Source organism: Salvelinus alpinus, chromosome 29 (genome assembly GCF_045679555.1).
Source record: "Salvelinus alpinus chromosome 29, SLU_Salpinus.1, whole genome shotgun sequence".
In the NCBI taxonomy this organism is placed as follows: domain Eukaryota; kingdom Metazoa; phylum Chordata; class Actinopteri; order Salmoniformes; family Salmonidae; genus Salvelinus; species Salvelinus alpinus.
In genome coordinates this window covers 22700960-22722591 of record NC_092114.1, presented here as the reverse complement: position 1 = coordinate 22722591, position 21632 = coordinate 22700960, and the positions used below count along the sequence as shown (strand labels likewise).

Sequence of the window (21632 nt, the reverse complement as noted above, 5' to 3'; positions counted from 1 at the left end):
ATAATAGTAGAGCAATTCAACAGAACATCACAACAATGCAACAATCTTACAGCATGTGCTTACCTTGAAACTGTGTGAATTTGATCGTGCCCATCCGTTCTCCGTTCCTGAACATGACTTGGCCCTGGATAGAAAAATAATACAAAACACATTTAGAACATTTGGAAATGAAAACTTCTGAGGTCTCAATGCAGAATACAATGCAATTCTTACATTGTCCATATCAGCTACCAAGTTGAATCTGAACATTGTTGGTCCTTATTTAACCAGCAATTCCATCTGAATTGTTCACCATCTTCAAGGCACATCAAGTCCCTTGATTAAATTGACAACGATGGGCAACAGCAGATGCAGAGGAAGCAGTAGAGACAGACGATGAAAATAAGCTTGATTTAATTAGAATTTAGATGCACTGTTTTCTTGACATTGCCACATTAACAGATTTGTGTGAACAAAGAGGTGGTCTGGCACTGATCTTCTTATTGGATTAGAAGTCTACAAAAATGTATATTTTTAATATGAGATAAACAAAATGATTAGTCAGCAGATTCAGGAGTGAATCTGCTGGAGTGTCAGATTCCTGTCTGATTCCGTAAGGCCCTATCACACATCTTCTTTAGAGGGGCTTTTAAAAAACATTTCGTAAGTGGAAATCTCACCATTGGCTACTGAACAGACATCAATAGTCGGTACTACTACCATTAAAACCTCGACATGTCTTTGATGTCAACCCTGATGAAAGCAACTGGATACGAATGACACTCCACATAGATCATCACTGATATTTCTAAAAACAACAATCAAGGCCAAATAAAATCATCAATTATATTCAGATATTTTCTGGGGGGAAAAGTCTGTCAACTAACACATTGCCTTTCCTCCATTATCCCTCAACACTGACCAATTAATTCGTCCAGCCATCTGCCCATAGAACTCCTTAATTAAACATTTAGCTGGATCTGGGATTATTGGCGGCTATGGAAAAAAACAGGTGAACGAGAGAGAGAGAGTTAACATGGAGCTGATTAAAGCAGCACTGGCAGAGAGATGGGAAGGGAGGAAGGCGACAGACTGAAGGACTAATTTTGTCTCAAAAACACGCAGATGCTTTGAAGTCAGTCGCTGGGCGGGTTTCCACCCTCTGATTGGTTCCCTGTCTTTGTACGGCATATGTGATTGTGACAGTGTCTGTCTGTGTGAGCGAGGAAGAGAGCTAGCTAAAGTGACTGCCTTCACAGACCAGGATAACTGTGGTTGGATGGTGCTAAGAGTTGTCTGTTATTGTATGGAATTTAAAGGCCCAGTGCAGTCATACTTCTGTTTTGCCTGTGTTTTATATCTTATTGTACAACAGCTGATGAAACTAACACTGTAAAAGTGTGAAAACATTTGATCAGTGTTATTTCCTGATAGTTGCTGGTTGAAAACATCATCTACACAGGACCTTCTAATCAGCAGGTTTGCATGGGGGGGAGTTTCGGCTTTCCATGGTGACATCATCATGCGGCAAATTGGTTATTAAACCAATACGAAGGAGAGTTCCAAACCTCTTTGCCAATAACAGCTAGTTTTCAGTTTTCCCATCCCTACCCAGACCACTCTCAGACAATCCTAGCAAAATTCTTGCTTGAGAAATAGTGTTTTACTAAAAAGCAATTTCTGCCGATTTTACTGGAAATCTGTTACAGTGAGGTACTTAATTATTACCCAGAAATTATTTGATATGAATATAAAAATGGCTGCATTGGACCTTTAAGACGTGACTGAAAGTGTAATCTCAGACAGTGCGCTACCTACATGTAACTGTCAAAATAAAGAAAACAAGTCAGTAAATGAGGGATACACAGTATATTGAAAGCAGGTGCTTCCTGAGTTTATTAAGCAATAAACATTCCATCATGCTTAGGGTCATGTATAAATATGCCCTGGTTAAGTACGTGTGTGTGTGGGAGTGAAGTGCACTTGAAAGTAGTGTTTACTATAGAATATGAGTAAACTATGTGCAGAGCCTGTGGTCTAGCGGTAACGCACCCAACTCCTCCGGAGACCGGGGTTCAAAAAGATATCCACAAAAACATATAGAAAACAAATATATGTCAGTATGCACAATCAATACTGGATGTTTTATTTCTAATCTGGAGGGTCTTGATATTCATATTTCACTAATTGCAGATAAATAAAATAATATTAATAGTTATAATTATTTCTGTTCAAATGTCCCTCCCACATTCTCCTGGAGCTCTGGTTGAGCTGGGGGAGGGAGGGAGTTGACCCAGACTAACAGCTCTCTCTGGGACTCAGACGCCCAGCCTGTCCTTGTTGATGAGGGTGGTATCACTGTGTTTGTGGACGTGAGATGGCGTTATCACTCTGCTACTTTGTTTCTGGAGGTGAGGAAAGGTAGGAACTGAAGAAGGAACAGATTTTCCCAGATAGAGGTTCCGGTTGTGGGCTGCAGGTGTGAAAGGAGGGGGTTCCCAGGAGGTCTGGTGGGGGAGCACAGCAGGTGTGAAAGGAGGGGGTTCCCAGGAGGTCTGGTGGGGGAGAACAGCAGCCAGAGGTGATGAAATTAGGTCGCATACACACACACCTCTCTGTGTCCGCCTGTAAGGACTCACTGCCCTCAGGCTGTGACACCAGCCATAGAGACACTGAGACCAATACACTGGTACAGTAGTGGCAGAACAGGCCACTGGAATCTCAATCCCTCTACATTTATTTGTTAAAGGTATAGCTCTTCATCGCATAATCACAGCATATTGTACTGAGAACTGTGCGTGTAACACTGCTTATGCTACTGATTAGACCTGTACACACTGATCTGGCCATGCCTATCTAGCATCACTGGGTCCGTGCAAATAGCACCCTATTCCCTATATAGTGAACTACTTTTGACCAGGGCCCCTATGGTCCCTATCCTATAGGTCCTTCCTTCTGGAAACAAAGCTTGTATTATAAGGAGGACGGGATCCACCCAAATCATTTGGGTTTCTGGATCCTTTCACAGAATTATAAGGCTGTGTTGAGACAATGACTTATCAATGACCCAAGCACAGCTCATTTAATCTCTACCATCGTGTCGCTGAGTTGTCATAATGCTTCAGCAAATGTACATTATCCCAGGGGCGTTGGAAGACACAATGTTAGTAACCTAATGTATGTCCCTCTTACTGCCCTGAATGCCTCTATTGATCCTACAGCTATTGTATGCAGTAATCATATGCATATGAACCAGTGTAACACTGTTAGCACTGAGGTGGTGTGCCCTACTAGGAAGTCCACTGTGTACAACTCACCCAGCACTAATTTAAAAAAGCATGTCTGGCTCTGCTAACCTTCCCAGTAAAGCAATAAAAACAATCAAGCATCCCAGAAAAGTGTTAAAAATAGCCCACATTAACATATGTAGCTTAAGAAACAAGGTTCATAAAATCATAAATTGGCTAGTAACAGGTGACACTCGTATTCTGAAAATCTCTGAAACTCACATAGATAATACCTATGAAGATACAGCGGTAGCAATACACAGTTATAAGATTTATAGAAAAATCTGAAATGCCAAAGGTGGAGGTTTGGCCCATTGGCTCAGAACAGGGCAGCACGGCTGGCCCTTGGATGTACACAGAGAGCTAACATTAATATTATGCATGTCAATCTCTCCAGGCTCAAAGTGGAGGAGAGGTTGAGCTCATCACTACTTGTATTTGTGAGAGTTATTGACATACACGAAGCTGTCTGTTTGAACAACTGGCACACAGCTCGGACACCCACGCATACCCCACAAGACATGCTACCAGAGGTCTCCAAAACAGACGATGGGAGGTGCACAGTACTACATAGAGCCATGACTACATGGAACTCAATTCATCATCAAGTAACTCATGCCAGCCGTAAAATTTGATTTAAAAAACAGATACAAATACACCTTATGGAACACATGCATACAGACACACGATAACATAAACACTATACACACATGGATGTTGTGTTATAGATATGTGGTAGTAGAGTAGAGGCCTGAGGGCACACACTTAATGTTGTGAAATCTGATATGAATGTTTTTAAAATGACCCCCTAATGGGGATCCATAATAAATACAAATAGAAAAAGTAATGCACTACACAGGCCAAAGGGTACTACTTGAGATCAGAACCACTGTCTCCTCGGTTTCCTCTTCCCTCCAGGCAATAGATGAAGAGGAGGAATTCCACTGTACATGTTCATCTGTGCTGCTAACAGCCCCGGCCAAGCCCTGGAGGCTTCTCTGAGCTAATGTTTGACTTCCTCTATTGCTCTGCCACTAGACTAGATCAATAGCAGGCAGCACCCAGAGAACACATCAGAATGCCATGTGGATGGCCGAGTTCTAACCTGACACAAACACACACACAATCAGTGTTTACACACACACACATGCACACGCACACGCACACACACACACACACACACACACACACACACACACACACACACACACACACACACACACACACACACACAAACACACACACACACACGCATGAAACACATACACACACAATCAGTGTACACACACAATCAGTGTGCACGCACAGGCATACACGCATGCGCACACACACACAGACACACAAACACACACAAGCCCCACTATGTTCACTATGTAGGGGTTAGGAGGGAAGGGAGAGGGTGAACGTACAGAAAGGAGTTTGGTTTTAGTGGTGAAACTGACCGGCCAAACTAGTACCACTTGTTGTGGTTCACGCTGGGGAAGTTATGGCAGTGAGACGGTGGCTCTCCATGTGGGTGTAGAACATGGGTGATGTGTGTGTGGGTGGAAACGCAGAGCCACGATGGGGTATTGGGTATAGTGTGTGTGTTCATCACGATTCCCTGTAATGGAAATATACACCTATATGCTGACGCTTCATAAAGGCACATTAACAAACCAATAGTATTTTCTGATCTGATATGGCACTTAAATACACACAAATAACAAGCTGTTTTATAACCTCGTTCCATGTACTGTAATCCCTGTACAGTTATCAGAAGGACCAACAATCATAGTGGTGGGAAAATAAGTAATACATTACTCCAGAGTATTAGCCTCTTATAGACCTGGAGCAACTGTTGTCAATTATTTTTCAAATACCACTTCAGGTATTTTTGTTAAACTTTATTTTTTATTTTTAACAAGGTAAGTTGACTTGAGACCACATTCTCATTTACAGCAACAACCTGGGGAATAGTTACAGGGGGATGATTAGGTGGCCATGATGGTATGAGGGCCAGATTGGGAATTTAGCCAGGATATCAGAGTTAACATCCCTGCTCTTACAATAAGTGCTATGGGCTCTTTTGTAACCACAGAGAGTCAGGACACCCGTTTAACATACCATCTGAAAGACAGCACCCTACACAGGGAAATGTCCCCAATCACTGCCACAGGGCATTGGGATGTTTTTCTAGACCAGATGAAAGAGTATCTCCTACTGGCCCTTCAACACTACTTCCAACATCATCTGGTCTCCCATCCAGAGACCAACCAGGACCAACCCTGCTTAGCTTCTGAGGAAAGCCAGCAGTGGGATGCAGAGTGGTATGCGGCTGACATCACATTATGCAATACAGTGAATATGCAATGCAACAATACAGTGCGCCTATTGTGCTGCTTTCTGAATAGATGGTAATAGTGGTGCTGTATGTTATCCCCCTGGAGACAAGCACGCACACAAACAGAGACACGCAGCTCAGGCAGCCACCCTGGCAGAAGGACCCCCAGGGAGATGAGGCTATCTGGGCTATCCATGTCATCCTCCCTGCCTCTGTTCTCCAGCAGCCTCCAGGGACTGGCCCACTGGCAGCCCACTTCACCCCAGAGACGCAGAGGGAACTGGGGGAGAGAGAGGTCACAGTGGGGTGGGGGTTACGGAGAGGCTCAGGAGGACTATGGTGTACTGTAATGCCCCAAGGGAGGTCAACCTTTTCTCCGCTCTCAATACTGGTTATGACACAATCTCTCTCTCTTTTCCGCTCTACCTCTTCACCCAGCTCTCTTTCACTATTCCTCTTTCTCCCTCTATTTCTCCTTCACTATTCCTCTTTCTCCCTCTATTTCTCCTTCACTATTCCTCTTTCTCCCTCTATTTCTCCTTCACTATTCCTCTTTCTCCCTCTATTTATCCTACACTATTCCTCTTTCTCCCTCTATTTCTCCTTCACTATTCCTCTTTCTCCCTCTATTTCTCCTTCACTATTGCTCTTTCTCCCTCTATTTCTCCTTCACTATTCCTCTTTCTCCCTCTATTTCTCCTTCACTATTCCTCTTTCTACCTCTATTTCTCCTTCACTATTCCTCTTTCTCCCTCTATTTTCTCCTCTTTCTCCCTCTTTATTTTTTCCTCTCTGATTTTTCCTTTTTCTATTCCTCTATCTACCCATCTCTCTCAGCCTGTGGCCGTATCCTACACACACACACACACACACACACACACACACACACACACACACACACACACACACACACACACACACACACACACACACACACACACACACACACACACACACACACACACACACACACACACACACACACACACACGTCTTCTCTAACACAATTTGGCACCTGAATCGCACCGGTTTTAATGTAGAAAAAAAGTGTTTATTCAATATTTAGAGGGGGTTGTTATAGTAGTGGTGGATTGTGCTACTAGCTCTCACAGTCTCATGTCAGAATTAGATGTGCAGCCATTTTTCTGAAACATCAAAATTCTAATTTGTTCCAAAATTTCAATTTAGAAGGGTTTAAGGTTAAGAAGGGTTTAAGGTTAACTCCAAATTCGTAAGGTTAGGCATTCAATCTGAATGGTTAAGGTTAGGGTTAAGGTTTGGGTTAGGCTTAAAACAAAAATATAAAAAACAACTTTCTATCGCTGGATTTGAACTTGCTACCTTTAGAATCAGAGGCAGATTCTTACGCCCATCTATCATCCCCGTCCACAACACCAGACCAACTTGAAGGTAACAGCGCTCACTGTTGCCCCTAGTGGCCGGTTTCCACATCATCTCCCAACGTCCTAAGACATGGATGGATGTTTTTCACGCTCAACATTTTCCCATGTGTATCAAGAATGGTTCACCCCCCAAAGGACATCCAGCCAACTTGACACAACTGTGAGAAGATTTGGAGTCAACATGGGCCAGCATCCCTGTGGAACGCTTTCGACTTGTAGAGTCCATGCCCCGACGAATTGAGGCTGTTCTGAGGGCAAAGGGGGGGGTGCAACTCAATATTACGAAGGTGTTCCTAATGTTTGGTATACTCAGTGTATATATTTTTGTTATTCATTATAATATTGTTAACAAATGTTCCCTAATGAATCACCATTACCCTTCCTTATGTCAAAGCAAGCCATGTCCCAGGCAGAATGGCCCATACAAACCAGGAGTCTATCTTCTGTTTCTGTAATTTGAGGCAGATTCATGATTAATTCACCCTCTGGACAGGACACTAGCCTATCTCCTGTTTCTGTAATGTGAGGCAGATTAATGATTAAGTTCACCCTCTGGACAGGACACTAGCCTATCTCCTGTTTCTGTAACGTGAGGCAGATTAATGTCCAAGTACACTCTTATATCAGGAAAAGTCCACTGACTCACCGTGACGCCATAGAAGTTGGTTTCGTTCATGACGTCCAGCACCAGCTTGCCCACCTCCCGGTCGTCCACAGTGAAGTTGTGGTACATGTCCTGCCTCTCCTTGTGCTGCAGTAAATCCATGACGCGGGTCAGGGTCTTAGCTATTACCCAGATCCCGTCGTAGGCGAATCCGTGATACTTTGAGGGCTCCACTCCCTTCTGCTGCAGCTCTTTACTGTACTCCCTCTCATACTCCTTAGGTGTCTGGATGTAGAGAGAGAGAGGATAGTCATTTAATCAATATCCTACTTCTAAGGTATCAATGTAGGGAGGGGATCATCAATTAATCAACATCCTACTTCTAAGGTGTCAATCTAGGGGGGAAAAGGGGATAATCAATTAATCAATATCCTACTTCTTAGTTGTCTGAATGTAGGGAAAGATTTTAGATAGGGATGTGTCCCTAATGGCACCCTATCTCCTATATAGTGCACTACTTTTGACCAGAGCACTATGGACCTGGTCAAAAGTAGTGCACTATAAAAGGAAAACAGGGTGCCATTTGGGATGCAGTCGTAGACTAAAAAGCATGTTCAATGGAACGCTCACCCTTCCAGAGATGCCCTTGACCTGTTTGGCACTGAGCGGTTCAAAGTCCACAGCGATGTATCCCTCCATAGCGGTCAGCAGCTTCCTGGTGGTGCAGTTGGTGGAGTTGGCCTGCTCCCACCAGTTCCCCTGGTACCAGCCTGGTATGATCCACTGGTACTTACTACCATACATGTTCAGGTTGTACGCCTGGGGGAGGGATGTTTGGTTAGTACGCACACAGGCATGTTGACGTAAACACACACCACACACAAGAACACACCTGCAATACATTACCAGTCAATAATGTCAATATAAATAGGCTTTCAGCTTTTACTGAAGCTCATTATGGATATCACACCATACATCTGCAGCCCCCATGACGACTTGATACATGTGTGTGTGTGAAGGTGGTTGTGTATGTGTGTGTATGTGTGTGTGAGTGCATGTGTGTGTATGTCTCTCTCTGTGTGTGTGTGTGTGTGTGTGTGTGTGTGTGTGTGTGTGTGTGTGTGTGTGTGTGTGTGCGTAGAACAATACTCACACAGCAGAATACTTTGGAGGCCAGATTCTCATCAAACTGTCCGATAATGATCCTCACATCATTATCCTATAGAGATGACATAACAAACAGGAGATGTGTCAGTCTTCCTCTACAAACAGCTAAAGAGATGTGTCAGTCTTCCTCTACAAACAGCTAAAGACATGTGTCAGTCTTCCTCTACAAACAGCTAAAGACATGTGTCAGTCTACCACTACAAACAGCTAAAGATATGTGTCAGTCTACCACTACAAACAGCTAAAGATATGTGTCAGTCTTCCTCTACAAACAGCTAAAGAGATGTGTCAGTCTTCCTCTACAAACAGCTAAAGATATGTGTCAGTCTTCCTCTACAAACAGCTAAAGATATGTGTCAGTCTTCCTCTACAAACAGCTAAAGATATGTGTCAGTCTTCCTCTACAAACAGCTAAAGATATGTGTCAGTCTTCCTCTACAAACAGCTAAAGAGATGTGTCAGTCTTCCTCTACAAACAGCTAAAGAGATGTGTCAGTCTTCCTCTACAAACAGCTAAACAGATGTGTCAGTCTTCCTCTACAAACAGCTAAACAGATGTGTCAGTCTACCACTACAGACAGCTAAAGAGATGTGTCAGTCTTCCTCTACAAACAGCTAAAGAGATGTGTCAGTCTTCCTCTACAAACAGCTAAAGAGATGTGTCAGTCTACCACTACAAACAGCTAAAGAGATGTGTCAGTCTTCCTCTACAAACAGCTAAAGAGATGTGTCAGTCTTCCTCTACAAACAGCTAAAGAGATGTGTCAGTCTACCACTACAGACAGCTAAAGAGATGTGTCAGTCTTCCTCTACAAACAGCTAAAGAGATGTGTCAGTCTACCACTACAAACAGCTAAAGAGATGTGTCAGTCTTCCTCTACAAACAGCTAAAGAGATGTGTCAGTCTTCCTCTACAAACAGCTAAAGATATGTGTCAGTCTTCCTCTACAAACAGCTAAAGAGATGTGTCAGTCTTCCACTACAAACAGCTAAAGAGATGTGTCAGTCTTCCTCTACAAACAGCTAAAGAGATGTGTCAGTCTTCCTCTACAAACAGCTAAACAGATGTGTCAGTCTTCCTCTACAAACAGCTAAAGACATGTGTCAATCTACCACTACAATCAGCTAAAGATATGTGTCAGTCTTCCACTACAAACAGCTAAAGATATGTGTCAGTCTTCCTCTACAAACAGCTAAAGAGATGTGTCAGTCTTCCTCTACAAACAGCTAAAGAGATGTGTCAGTCTTCCTCTACAAACAGCTAAAGAGATGTGTCAGTCTACCACTACAAACAGCTAAAGAGATGTGTCAGTCTTCCTCTACAAACAGCTAAAGAGATGTGTCAGTCTACCACTACAAACAGCTAAACAGATGTGTCAGTCTTCCTCTACAAACAGCTAAAGACATGTGTCAATCTACCACTACAATCAGCTAAAGATATGTGTCAGTCTTCCACTACAAACAGCTAAAGAGATGTGTCAGTCTTCCTCTACAAACAGCTAAAGACATGTGTCAGTCTACCACTACAAACAGCTAAAGACATGTGTCAGTCTTCCTCTACAAACAGCTAAAGAGATGTGTCAGTCTACCACTACAAACAGCTAAAGAGATGTGTCAGTCTTCCTCTACAAACAGCTAAAGAGATGTGTCAGTCTACCACTACAAACAGCTAAACAGATGTGTCAGTCTACCACTACAAACAGCTAAAGACATGTGTCAGTCTACCACTACAATCAGCTAAAGATATGTGTCAGTCTTCCACTACAAACAGCTAAAGAGATGTGTCAGTCTTCCTCTACAAACAGCTAAAGACATGTGTCAGTCTACCACTACAAACAGCTAAAGACATGTGTCAGTCTACCACTACAGACAGCTAAAGACATGTGTCAGTCTACCACTACAAACAGCTAAAGACATGTGTCAGTCTACCACTACAATCAGCTAAAGATATGTGTCAGTCTTCCACTACAAACAGCTAAAGAGATGTGTCAGTCTTCCTCTACAAACAGCTAAAGAGATGTGTCAGTCTACCACTACAAACAGCTAAAGACATGTGTCAGTCTACCACTACAATCAGCTAAAGATATGTGTCAGTCTTCCTCTACAAACAGCTAAAGAGATGTGTCAGTCTACCACTACAAACAGCTAAAGAGATGTGTCAGTCTACCACTACAATCAGCTAAAGATATGTGTCAGTCTACCACTACAAACAGCTAAAGAGATGTGTCAGTCTACCACTACAAACAGCTAAAGAGATGTGTCAGTCTACCACTACAAACAGCTAAAGACATGTGTCAGTCTTCCTCTACAAACAGCTAAAGAGATGTGTCAGTCTACCACTACAAAAAGCTAAAGAAACGTGTCAGTCTTCCTCTACAAACAGCTAAAGAGATGTGTGAGTCTACCACTACAAACAGCTAAAGACATGTGTCAGTCTACCACTACAAACAGCTAAAGACATGTGTCAGTCTTCCTCTACAAACAGCTAAAGAGATGTGTCAGTCTACCACTACAAAAAGCTAAAGAAACGTGTCAGTCTTCCTCTACAAACAGCTAAAGAGATGTGTCAGTCTTCCTCTACAAACAGCTAAAGATATGTGTCAGTCTTCCACTACAAACAGCTAAAGAGATGTGTCAGTCTACCTCTACAAACAGCTAAAGACATGTGTCAGTCTACCACTACAAACAGCTAAAGACATGTGTCAGTCTACCACTACAAACAGCTAAAGACATGTGTCAGTCTACCACTACAAAAAGCTAAAGAAACGTGTCAGTCTTCCTCTACAAACAGCTAAAGAGATGTGTCAGTCTTCCTCTACAAACAGCTAAAGATATGTGTCAGTCTTCCTCTACAAACAGCTAAAGATATGTGTCAGTCTTCCACTACAAACAGCTAAAGATATGTGTCAGTCTTCCTCTACAAACAGCTAAAGATATGTGTCAGTCTTCCTCTACAAACAGCTAAAGAGATGTGTCAGTCTTCCTCTACAAACAGCTAAAGATATGTGTCAGTCTTCCACTACAAACAGCTAAAGAGATGTGTCAGTCTTCCTCTACAAACACCTAAAGACATGTGTCAGTCTTCCTCTACAAACAGCTAAAGACATGTGTCAGTCTTCCTCTACAAACAGCTAAAGAGATGTGTCAGTCTTCCTCTACAAACAGCTAAAGACATGTGTCAGTCTACCACTACAAACAGCTAAAGACATGTGTCAGTCTACCACTACAAACAGCTAAAGACATGTGTCAGTCTACCACTACAAACAGCTAAAGAGATGTGTCAGTCTACCACTACAAACAGCTAAAGACATGTGTCAGTCTACCACTACAAACAGCTAAAGACATGTGTCAGTCTACCACTACAAACAGCTAAAGACATGTGTCAGTCTTCCACTACAAACAGCTAAAGACATGTGTCAGTCTACCACTACAAACAGCTAAAGACATGTGTCAGTCTACCACTACAAACAGCTAAAGACATGTGTCAGTCTACCACTACAAACAGCTAAAGACATGTGTCAGTCTTCCACTACAAACAGCTAAAGACATGTGTCAGTCTTCCACTACAAACAGCTAAAGACATGTGTCAGTCTTCCTCTACAAACAGCTAAAGACATGTGTCAGTCTACCACTACAAACAGCTAAAGACATGTGTCAGTCTACCACTACAAACAGCTAAAGACATGTGTCAGTCTTCCACTACAAACAGCTAAAGACATGTGTCAGTCTACCACTACAAACAGCTAAACAGATGTGTCAGTCTACCACTACAAACAGCTAAAGAGATGTGTCAGTCTACCACTACAAAAAGCTAAAGAAACGTGTCAGTCTTCCACTACAAACAGCTAAAGACATGTGTCAGTCTACCACTACAAACAGCTAAACAGATGTGTCAGTCTTCCTCTACAAACAGCTAAAGAGATGTGTCAGTCTACCACTACAAACAGCTAAAGACATGTGTCAGTCTTCCTCTGCAAACAGCTAAAGACATGTGTCAGTCTTCCTCTACAAACAGCTAAAGACATGTGTCAGTCTACCACTACAAACAGCTAAAGACATGTGTCAGTCTTCCTCTACAAACAGCTAAAGAGATGTGTCAGTCTACCACTACAAACAGCTAAAGACATGTGTCAGTCTACCACTACAAACAGCTAAAGAAACGTGTCAGTCTTCCTCTACAAACAGCTAAAGAGATGTGTCAGTCTACCACTACAAACAGCTAAAGATATGTGTCAGTCTTCCTCTACAAACAGCTAAAGACATGTGTCAGTCTTCCTCTACAAACAGCTAAAGACATGTGTCAGTCTACCACTACAAACAGCTAAAGAGATGTGTCAGTCTACCACTACAAACAGCTAAAGATATGTGTCAGTCTTCCTCTACAAACAGCTAAAGACATGTGTCAGTCTTCCTCTACAAACAGCTAAAGACATGTGTCAGTCTACCACTACAAACAGCTAAACAGATGTGTCAGTCTACCACTACAGACAGCTAAAGAGATGTGTCAGTCTTCCTCTACAAACAGCTAAAGAGATGTGTCAGTCTACCACTACAAACAGCTAAAGACATGTGTCAGTCTACCACTACAAACAGCTAAAGACATGTGTCAGTCTTCCTCTACAAACAGCTAAAGAGATGTGTCAGTCTACCACTACAAAAAGCTAAAGAAACGTGTCAGTCTACCACTACAAACAGCTAAAGACATGTGTCAGTCTACCACTACAAACAGCTAAAGACATGTGTCAGTCTTCCTCTACAAACAGCTAAAGAGATGTGTCAGTCTACCACTACAAAAAGCTAAAGAAACGTGTCAGTCTACCACTACAGACAGCTAAAGAGATGTGTCAGTCTTCCTCTACAAACAGCTAAAGAGATGTGTCAGTCTACCACTACAAACAGCTAAAGAGATGTGTCAGTCTACCACTACAAACAGCTAAAGACATGTGTCAGTCTACCACTACAAACAGCTAAAGAGATGTGTCAGTCTACCACTACAAACAGCTAAAGACATGTGTCAGTCTACCACTACAAACAGCTAAAGAGATGTGTCAGTCTACCACTACAAACAGCTAAAGACATGTGTCAGTCTACCACTACAAACAGCTAAAGACATGTGTCAGTCTACCACTACAAACAGCTAAAGAGATGTGTCAGTCTACCACTACAAACAGCTAAAGACATGTGTCAGTCTACCACTACAAACAGCTAAAGACATGTGTCAGTCTACCACTACAAACAGCTAAAGACATGTGTCAGTCTACCACTACAAACAGCTAAAGACATGTGTCAGTCTTCCTCTACAAACAGCTAAAGAGATGTGTCAGTCTACCACTACAAACAGCTAAAGACATGTGTCAGTCTACCACTACAAACAGCTAAAGACATGTGTCAGTCTTCCACTACAAACAGCTAAAGACATGTGTCAGTCTTCCACTACAAACAGCTAAAGAGATGTGTCAGTCTACCACTACAAACAGCTAAAGACATGTGTCAGTCTACCACTACAAACAGCTAAAGACATGTGTCAGTCTACCACTACAAACAGCTAAAGACATGTGTCAGTCTTCCTCTACAAACAGCTAAAGAGATGTGTCAGTCTACCACTACAAACAGCTAAAGACATGTGTCAGTCTACCACTACAAACAGCTAAAGACATGTGTCAGTCTTCCACTACAAACAGCTAAAGACATGTGTCAGTCTACCACTACAAACAGCTAAAGACATGTGTCAGTCTACCACTACAAACAGCTAAAGACATGTGTCAGTCTTCCTCTACAAACAGCTAAAGAGATGTGTCAGTCTACCACTACAAACAGCTAAAGACATGTGTCAGTCTACCACTACAAACAGCTAAAGACATGTGTCAGTCTTCCACTACAAACAGCTAAAGACATGTGTCAGTCTTCCTCTACAAACAGCTAAAGAGATGTGTCAGTCTACCACTACAAACAGCTAAAGACATGTGTCAGTCTACCACTACAAACAGCTAAAGACATGTGTCAGTCTTCCTCTACAAACAGCTAAAGAGATGTGTCAGTCTTCCTCTACAAACAGCTAAAGACATGTGTCAGTCTACCACTACAAACAGCTAAACAGATGTGTCAGTCTTCCTCTACAAACAGCTAAACAGATGTGTCAGTCTTCCTCTACAAACAGCTAAACAGATGTGTCAGTCTTCCTCTACAAACAGCTAAACAGATGTGTCAGTCTTCCTCTACAAACAGCTAAAGACATGTGTCAGTCTTCCACTACAAACAGCTAAAGACATGTGTCAGTCTTCCTCTACAAACAGCTAAAGACATGTGTCAGTCTTCCACTACAAACAGCTAAAGACATGTGTCAGTCTACCACTACAAACAGCTAAACAGATGTGTCAGTCTACCACTACAGACAGCTAAAGAGATGTGTCAGTCTACCACTACAGACAGCTAAAGACATGTGTCAGTCTTCCTCTACAAACAGCTAAAGACATGTGTCAGTCTACCACTACAGACAGCTAAAGACATGTGTCAGTCTTCCTCTACAAACAGCTAAAGACATGTGTCAGTCTACCACTACAAACAGCTAAAGAGATGTGTCAGTCTACCACTACAGACAGCTAAAGAGATGTGTCAGTCTACCACTACAGACAGCTAAAGAGATGTGTCAGTCTACCACTACAAACAGCTAAAGAGATGTGTCAGTCTACCACTACAGACAGCTAAAGAGATGTGTCAGTCTACCACTACAATCAGCTAAAGACAAACCGCGCAGGAAAATTCTGAGTGATTAAATTACTTATTTGTTATTATTCAATTCCAACCAGTCATTTGAAGATTATCACATCAGTGTGATTTTCACCTCATCAGTGAAGTGTAAGGACTACAGGGAACTGGCCTGCTGATGTGGGTGGTGTTCTTTGTCCCAAATGGCACCCTATTCCCTTAATAATAGTGCACTACTTTCAACCATGACCATAGGGCTCTGATCAAAAGTAGTGCACTATAAAGGGAATAGGGTGCCATTTGGGATGCACATGTGGTGTTTCTTAGCTGGCTATAGGGCAGAGGTCAGGCAAACAGGCAGCAATATCACAGGCAGCAACTGTCCATCAATAACAACTCAGCCATTACTGTCGACAGTGAGAATTGTTTCCTATCCACTGGGCCAGAAGGAGAGATCTGCACTGAATTGAGAGCACATGCTAGCTGATTAGGTGCGTAAATAATTGACCAGCTCTTCTGTAGGAGCATTGGAGGTTCCCGGGTCTACATCCGAGAAGAGCAATCTGTCACTACTCTGTGTTGGTGGTGCACTGCATAGACTGCCCCAACCCATGCAATCTCACACAAACCATTCAATTCATCTTGAAACAGGAAGGCCATGACTCAAAGTGAAGCTTGACTCAGGTGCGGGACACAAGTCTATCAAAACACTGCTCAGAGCAAGACTCATACACTCTGCTCAGAGCAAGACTCATACACTCTGCTCAGAGCAAGACTCATACACTCTGCTCAGAGCAAGACTCATAAATTCTGCTCAGAGCAAGACTCATACACTCTGCTCAGAGCAAGACTCATACACTCTGCTCAGAGCAAGACTCATACACTCTGCTCAGAGCAAGACTCATACATTCTGCTCAGAGCAAGACTCATACACTCTGCTCAGAGCAAGACTCATACACTCTGCTCAGAGCAAGACTCATACACTCTGCTCAGAGCAAGACTCATACACTCTGCTCAGAGCAAGACTTAAGCTGCATCTCAAATTTCCCCCTATTCCCTATGGGCCCCGGTCAAAAGTAGTGCACTATGTACAGAAGGGAACAGGGTGCCATTTAGGATGGAACTTAAGCCAGTACCACAGGCATCAAGTCTAGAAAAGGTCCGTTTTGACTGATGAAGGATTTCTATCCTGCTTGAACCATAGCAACAATGAATGGTCTTTGCCATTGCCAACATTACATTTTACCTTACACCGTTAATTTAGTGAAAAAGCATAGATTGTCTAGTGACCATGGTCAATATCTGTCAAGTAATGCAATAAACAATCATAGACTTTCTCTAAAATATAGAACATTGATATATCATCGATATGCCCGCTATCATTGTGACATGCTATGGGTGCTTTATAACATTTGTATAGATCTCGTTGCTATACAGGCCAAAGCATTTTCGATGTTGCCCGCTATGCATTTTCCAATGGTTGACTGAAATGTAGGGTAGAGGGTGGCTACTATATGGGACATCAATTAATTTGGTCAAAAACCTGTCAGGTTTTGGCCAGGACTGTTCATGTTTTGGTCACTAGATGTCCCCATTGCACCTTTTTTGTACCTTTTGTTTTTTCCTTGCTCTAATTATTGTTTGCACCTGTGTGTCGTTCCCTTGTTAGTATTTAAACCCTGTGTGTTCCTCAGTTCTTTGCTCAGTGTTTGTATGTTAGCACCCAGCCCCAGCCTTGTTGTGAACATATTTCTCTTATTGGATTTTCCAGAGGTTCTCTGGTTTAGTGCTTGTGTATTTTTGAGTAGTCTTTTGAGGTTTGTTTTTCCCTGCTGTTTTTACCACTTTGTGGAGTTTCTTTGTATTTTGGAGGATATCCATTTTGTGCCTCTTGGCTTTATTTTTGGACGTGGTGGATTTATATTCTTTGCCTGAAGATCTTGTCCTTTTATTAAACCACCATTTCTAGTACTGCTGAGTCTGCCTCATCTTCTGGGTTCTGCCGACTATTAGTGACTGTTTCTCTCACCGGGTCCTGACAAAACCTTTCATTTCCCTTTGCGCCATAATTAAATGATCTTCCTGAAAGTCCATAATTGCTGTGACAAAAACAATTTATACATTTCTTCCTCAACATAAATGATTTTGCCATCAGTGAAATGACTTAACTTCAACTGTAAAAGTCCATAGGTTTCTGTGAAGTAAAACAACAGAAAATGTCACTCAGTCAGAGTTTCTAAACCATACTGTACTGTCTTTGAGTCAGTCATGTGCCTGGTCTAAATAACTAACTGGCTAGTTTGTCTGTCTGTTAAGAGAAGTGTGGGCTGTACGTTGATCCTGCTTCTCTGATTGGACAGAGTGAAGCTGTATTTCTCCATCCACTCACTTCAATAATTTCACCCGATCACTCTTCCTCATATGTTCTTGGTCTGATCATTTAGATTGCTGCTGCCACCTACTATGATTAATCACACCGTAAGGGCGGTTTGCTATCAAGCTATCACTGTGCAAAATATCTAACAAGTGGGGCAAGTTTAAGGGAAAAAAATATTAAACTAACGTACATTCTGACTGAATGACAGCAAACTTGGTTGCCCGCTGGAAGTTGAGGACACACAGACACAGACACACACATACACACACACCCCTATGTGTGTTGTTCCTGCCAATTTATTTAAATTTACCGATTTTCTTATATGAACTGTAACTCAGTAAAATCTTTGAAATTGTTTCATGTTGCATTTAATTAAAACACTTCAATTTTTTCAGTATATGTTAATTAGATTGACACATGGGTGCGTCAATCGACTGTAGGGTGGCACCCTGCCCCACAATACCTACAATGTTACATTGTGACTGTACTCAGAGCCAGAGTGCATGCTGGGAGCAAGCAGAATAGTTGGATCTTTTGTGTGGACCACTCTGCTTTGAAGTCACTTTTCCTTTTCAGAACCCCTTTGGCTCGGGTTGAACCTGGATCTTGCAGGGCTCTGGTCCTCCTGGGCCTGAATGGTGCCGCTGTTCCCTGGAGGAAGGCACTTAACCAAAATGACTCGAGCTGTTAGGGAAGTGGAGATGAACAATTCCAGCACAGAGCGACCTGGCACCATTCACCATCCTCTGTTCCTGGACCCAGGGGAAAATTGGGCTTCATACTGTATTTGGTCACACGATGTGAAAAATGGGCCCCGGACTTGAGGTCTCCGAGTTCCAGTGTGACAATTCTCAATACTGGTCTGTAATTGACATGTGATCCTAGTTGCAGGTGGAACTGTTATAAGTAGCTCCTTTAAGGTTGTTCTGTTTGGGTCCTGGTAGTCTCTGGGATGGAGTTTTGTTATGGCTATTCTGTTTGACTTTCAGATCAGGTGGTTACAGTACAGTATGTATTAACCAATGGCAACAGTTTGCCAGACATTTGCTTACTCCATGCATGTATTTGCATGGGTTAACGTAGCGACACTAAAAACACAATGAGGCTGTGTAAAAAAACACTAGGCGTGATTACATGGCTTTACTAAAGACCGTGGCTGCCTATTCCCTATATAGTGCACTACTTTTGACCAGGGCACATAGGATGCCATTTGGGTCACAGCCTGAATGAAATAAACAAGGTCTGTTTATGAGAATGTACACGTACTGTATATCAGATGTATAGACTGACCCTGTCGTATTTCTCCCATTACAGCACCACAGTCTAGCTTTGATGATTACTTAATGGCAAGGGCACACATTACTAGATCTAATAATGGACATTGTCTAACGCGCCGTTCACAAACTCCATTCCTGGAGAGCTATTTGAACGTGCAAGTCTTTGTTCCAGACGGACACTAAAACACCAGTTTCAAACAACCGACTGACTGTGGTCTTAAGTTCGGACCGTGGCCAGCTTCATCCGGTCTGTTAGTGCTGGCCTGTAACAAAAACCTGCACAGTCAATAGATACAAGACACTTCATTGCCAAGCAACCAAGGTTGGTGTTGTTTGTTTATGGTACAGCATGGTGACTCTGAAGTGCAACAAATACACATATACAACACATTCGGAAAGGATTCAGACACCTTGACTTTTTACACATTTTGTTTTGCGTTACAAACTTATTCTAAAACTGATTACATTCTTCTTTTCTCATCAATCTACACACAATACCCCATAATGACTAAGTAAAAATATGTTTTTATAAATGTTTGCAAATTTATTACAAAATAAAAAACTGAAATAAGTATATGACCCTTTACTCAGTACTTTGTTGAAGCCCCTTTGGCAGCGATTACAGCCTCGATTCTTCTTGGGTATTACGCTACAAGCTTGGCACACCTGTATTTGGGGAGTTTCTCCCATTCTTCTCTGCAGATCCTCTCAAGCTCTGTCAGGATGGACGGGGAGCGTCCCTGCACAGGTTTTTTCAGGTCTCTCCAGAGATGTTTGATCGGGTTCAAGTCCGGGCTCTGGCTGGGCCACTCAAGGACATTCAGTGACTTGTCCCGAAGCCACTCCTGCGTTGTCTTGGCTGTGTGCTTAGGGTTGTTCTCCTGTTGGAAGGTGAACCTTCGCCCCAGTCTGAGGTCCTGAGCACTTTGGAGCAGGTTTTCATCAAGGATCTTTCTGTACTTTGCTCTGTTCATCTTTCCCTCGATACTGACTAGTCTTGCAGTCCCTGCTGCTGAAAAACATCCCCACAGCATGATGCTGTCACCACCATGCTTCACCATAGGGATGGTGCCAGGTTTCCTCCAGACGTGATGCTTAGCATTCAGGCCAAAGAGTTTAATTTTGGTTTCATCAGATCAGAGAATCTTGTTTTCTCATGGTCTGAGAGTCATTTAGGTGCCTTTTGGCAAACTCCAAGCGGGCTGTCATGTGCCTTTTACTGAGTGGCTTCCGTCTGGCAACTCTACCATGAAGCTTGGTTGGTGGAGTGCTGCAGAGATGGTTGTCCTTCTGGAAGGTTCTCCCATCTCCACAGAAGAACTCTGGAGCGCTGTCAGAGTGACCATCGGGTTTTTGGTCACCTCCCTGACAAAGGCCCTTCTCCCCCGATTGCTCAGTTTGGTGCCTCTTGGTGGTTCCAAACTTCTTCCATTTAAGAATGATGGAGGCCACTGTGTTCTTGGGGACCTTCAATGCTGCAGATTGGTTTGGCACCCTTCCCCAGATCTGTGCCTTGACACAATCCTGTCTCGGAGCTCTATGGCCAATTCCTTCGACCTCATGGCTTGGTTTTTGCTCTGACATGCACTGTCGACTGTGAGACCTTATATAGACAGGTGTGTGCCTTTCCAAACAATATCCAATCAATCGAATTTACCACAGGTTGACTCCAATCAAGTTGTAGAAACATCTCAAAGATGATCAATGGAAACAGGATGCACCTGAGTGTCACGATCGTTGTCTTCAAATTCCCTGTCATAAATGAGCCAAGGCGCAGCGTGCATGTAATTCCACATCTGTAATAATTGAAGTGAAACCTTCCCAAAAAACAGGTAAACAGAAACCGAACGTGACGCAACCGTGGCGCACACAAACACTCACAGAAAATAAATAATTACCCACAAACACATGTGGGAAAAGGCTGCCTAAGTATGTTTCCCAATCAGAGACAACGATAGACAGCTGCCTCTGATTGGGAACCATACCCGGCAAACAAAGAAACAGACAAACTAGAATGCCCACCCAAATCACACCCTGACCTAACCACATAGAGAAATAAAAAGGCTCTCTAAGGTCAGGGTGTGACACTGAGATCAATTTCGAGTCTCATAGCAAAGAGTCTAAAATAAGGTATTTTGTTTTTTCATTTTTAATACATTTTCAAAAGTAGAAAAACCTGTTTTTGCTTCGTCATTATGGGGTATTGTGTGTAAATTGATGAGAAAAATAAATAATTGAATCCATTTTAGAATAAGGCTGTAGTTGTAACAAGATGTGGAAAACGTAAAGGGGTCTGAATACTTTCCTTATGCACCATATACTATCCCCAGCCTCACCTCATACAACAAAACATTCACCCACATCCAGTTAAATGTATACAGTGTGTACATTCACAAACAGGACTGGAGACTGTTGAAGACCCCTGCTCTAACAGTAAGGTATTAGGTCAGTATACATTGTCATCGAACAACTGGATTAGGCTTATGGGAACTAAACAAAGAGGTATGATA

At 42.6% G+C, this 21632-nt stretch overlaps 1 protein-coding gene across 1 annotated transcript in view; it reads right to left on the bottom strand.

The window, feature by feature from the left end:
• Positions 1-21632, bottom strand: part of LOC139559318 (gamma-aminobutyric acid type B receptor subunit 2-like) — a 440826-nt gene that overhangs the window by 183469 nt on the left and 235725 nt on the right. Inside the window, exons 5-8 of the mRNA XM_071375209.1 lie at positions 8750-8815; positions 8227-8415; positions 7639-7881; positions 64-124 (exon numbers count right to left, since the gene is read on the bottom strand). Of these exons, the coding sequence (XP_071231310.1) occupies positions 64-124; positions 7639-7881; positions 8227-8415; positions 8750-8815 (559 nt within the window). The remainder of the gene's footprint in view (positions 1-63; positions 125-7638; positions 7882-8226; positions 8416-8749; positions 8816-21632) is intronic.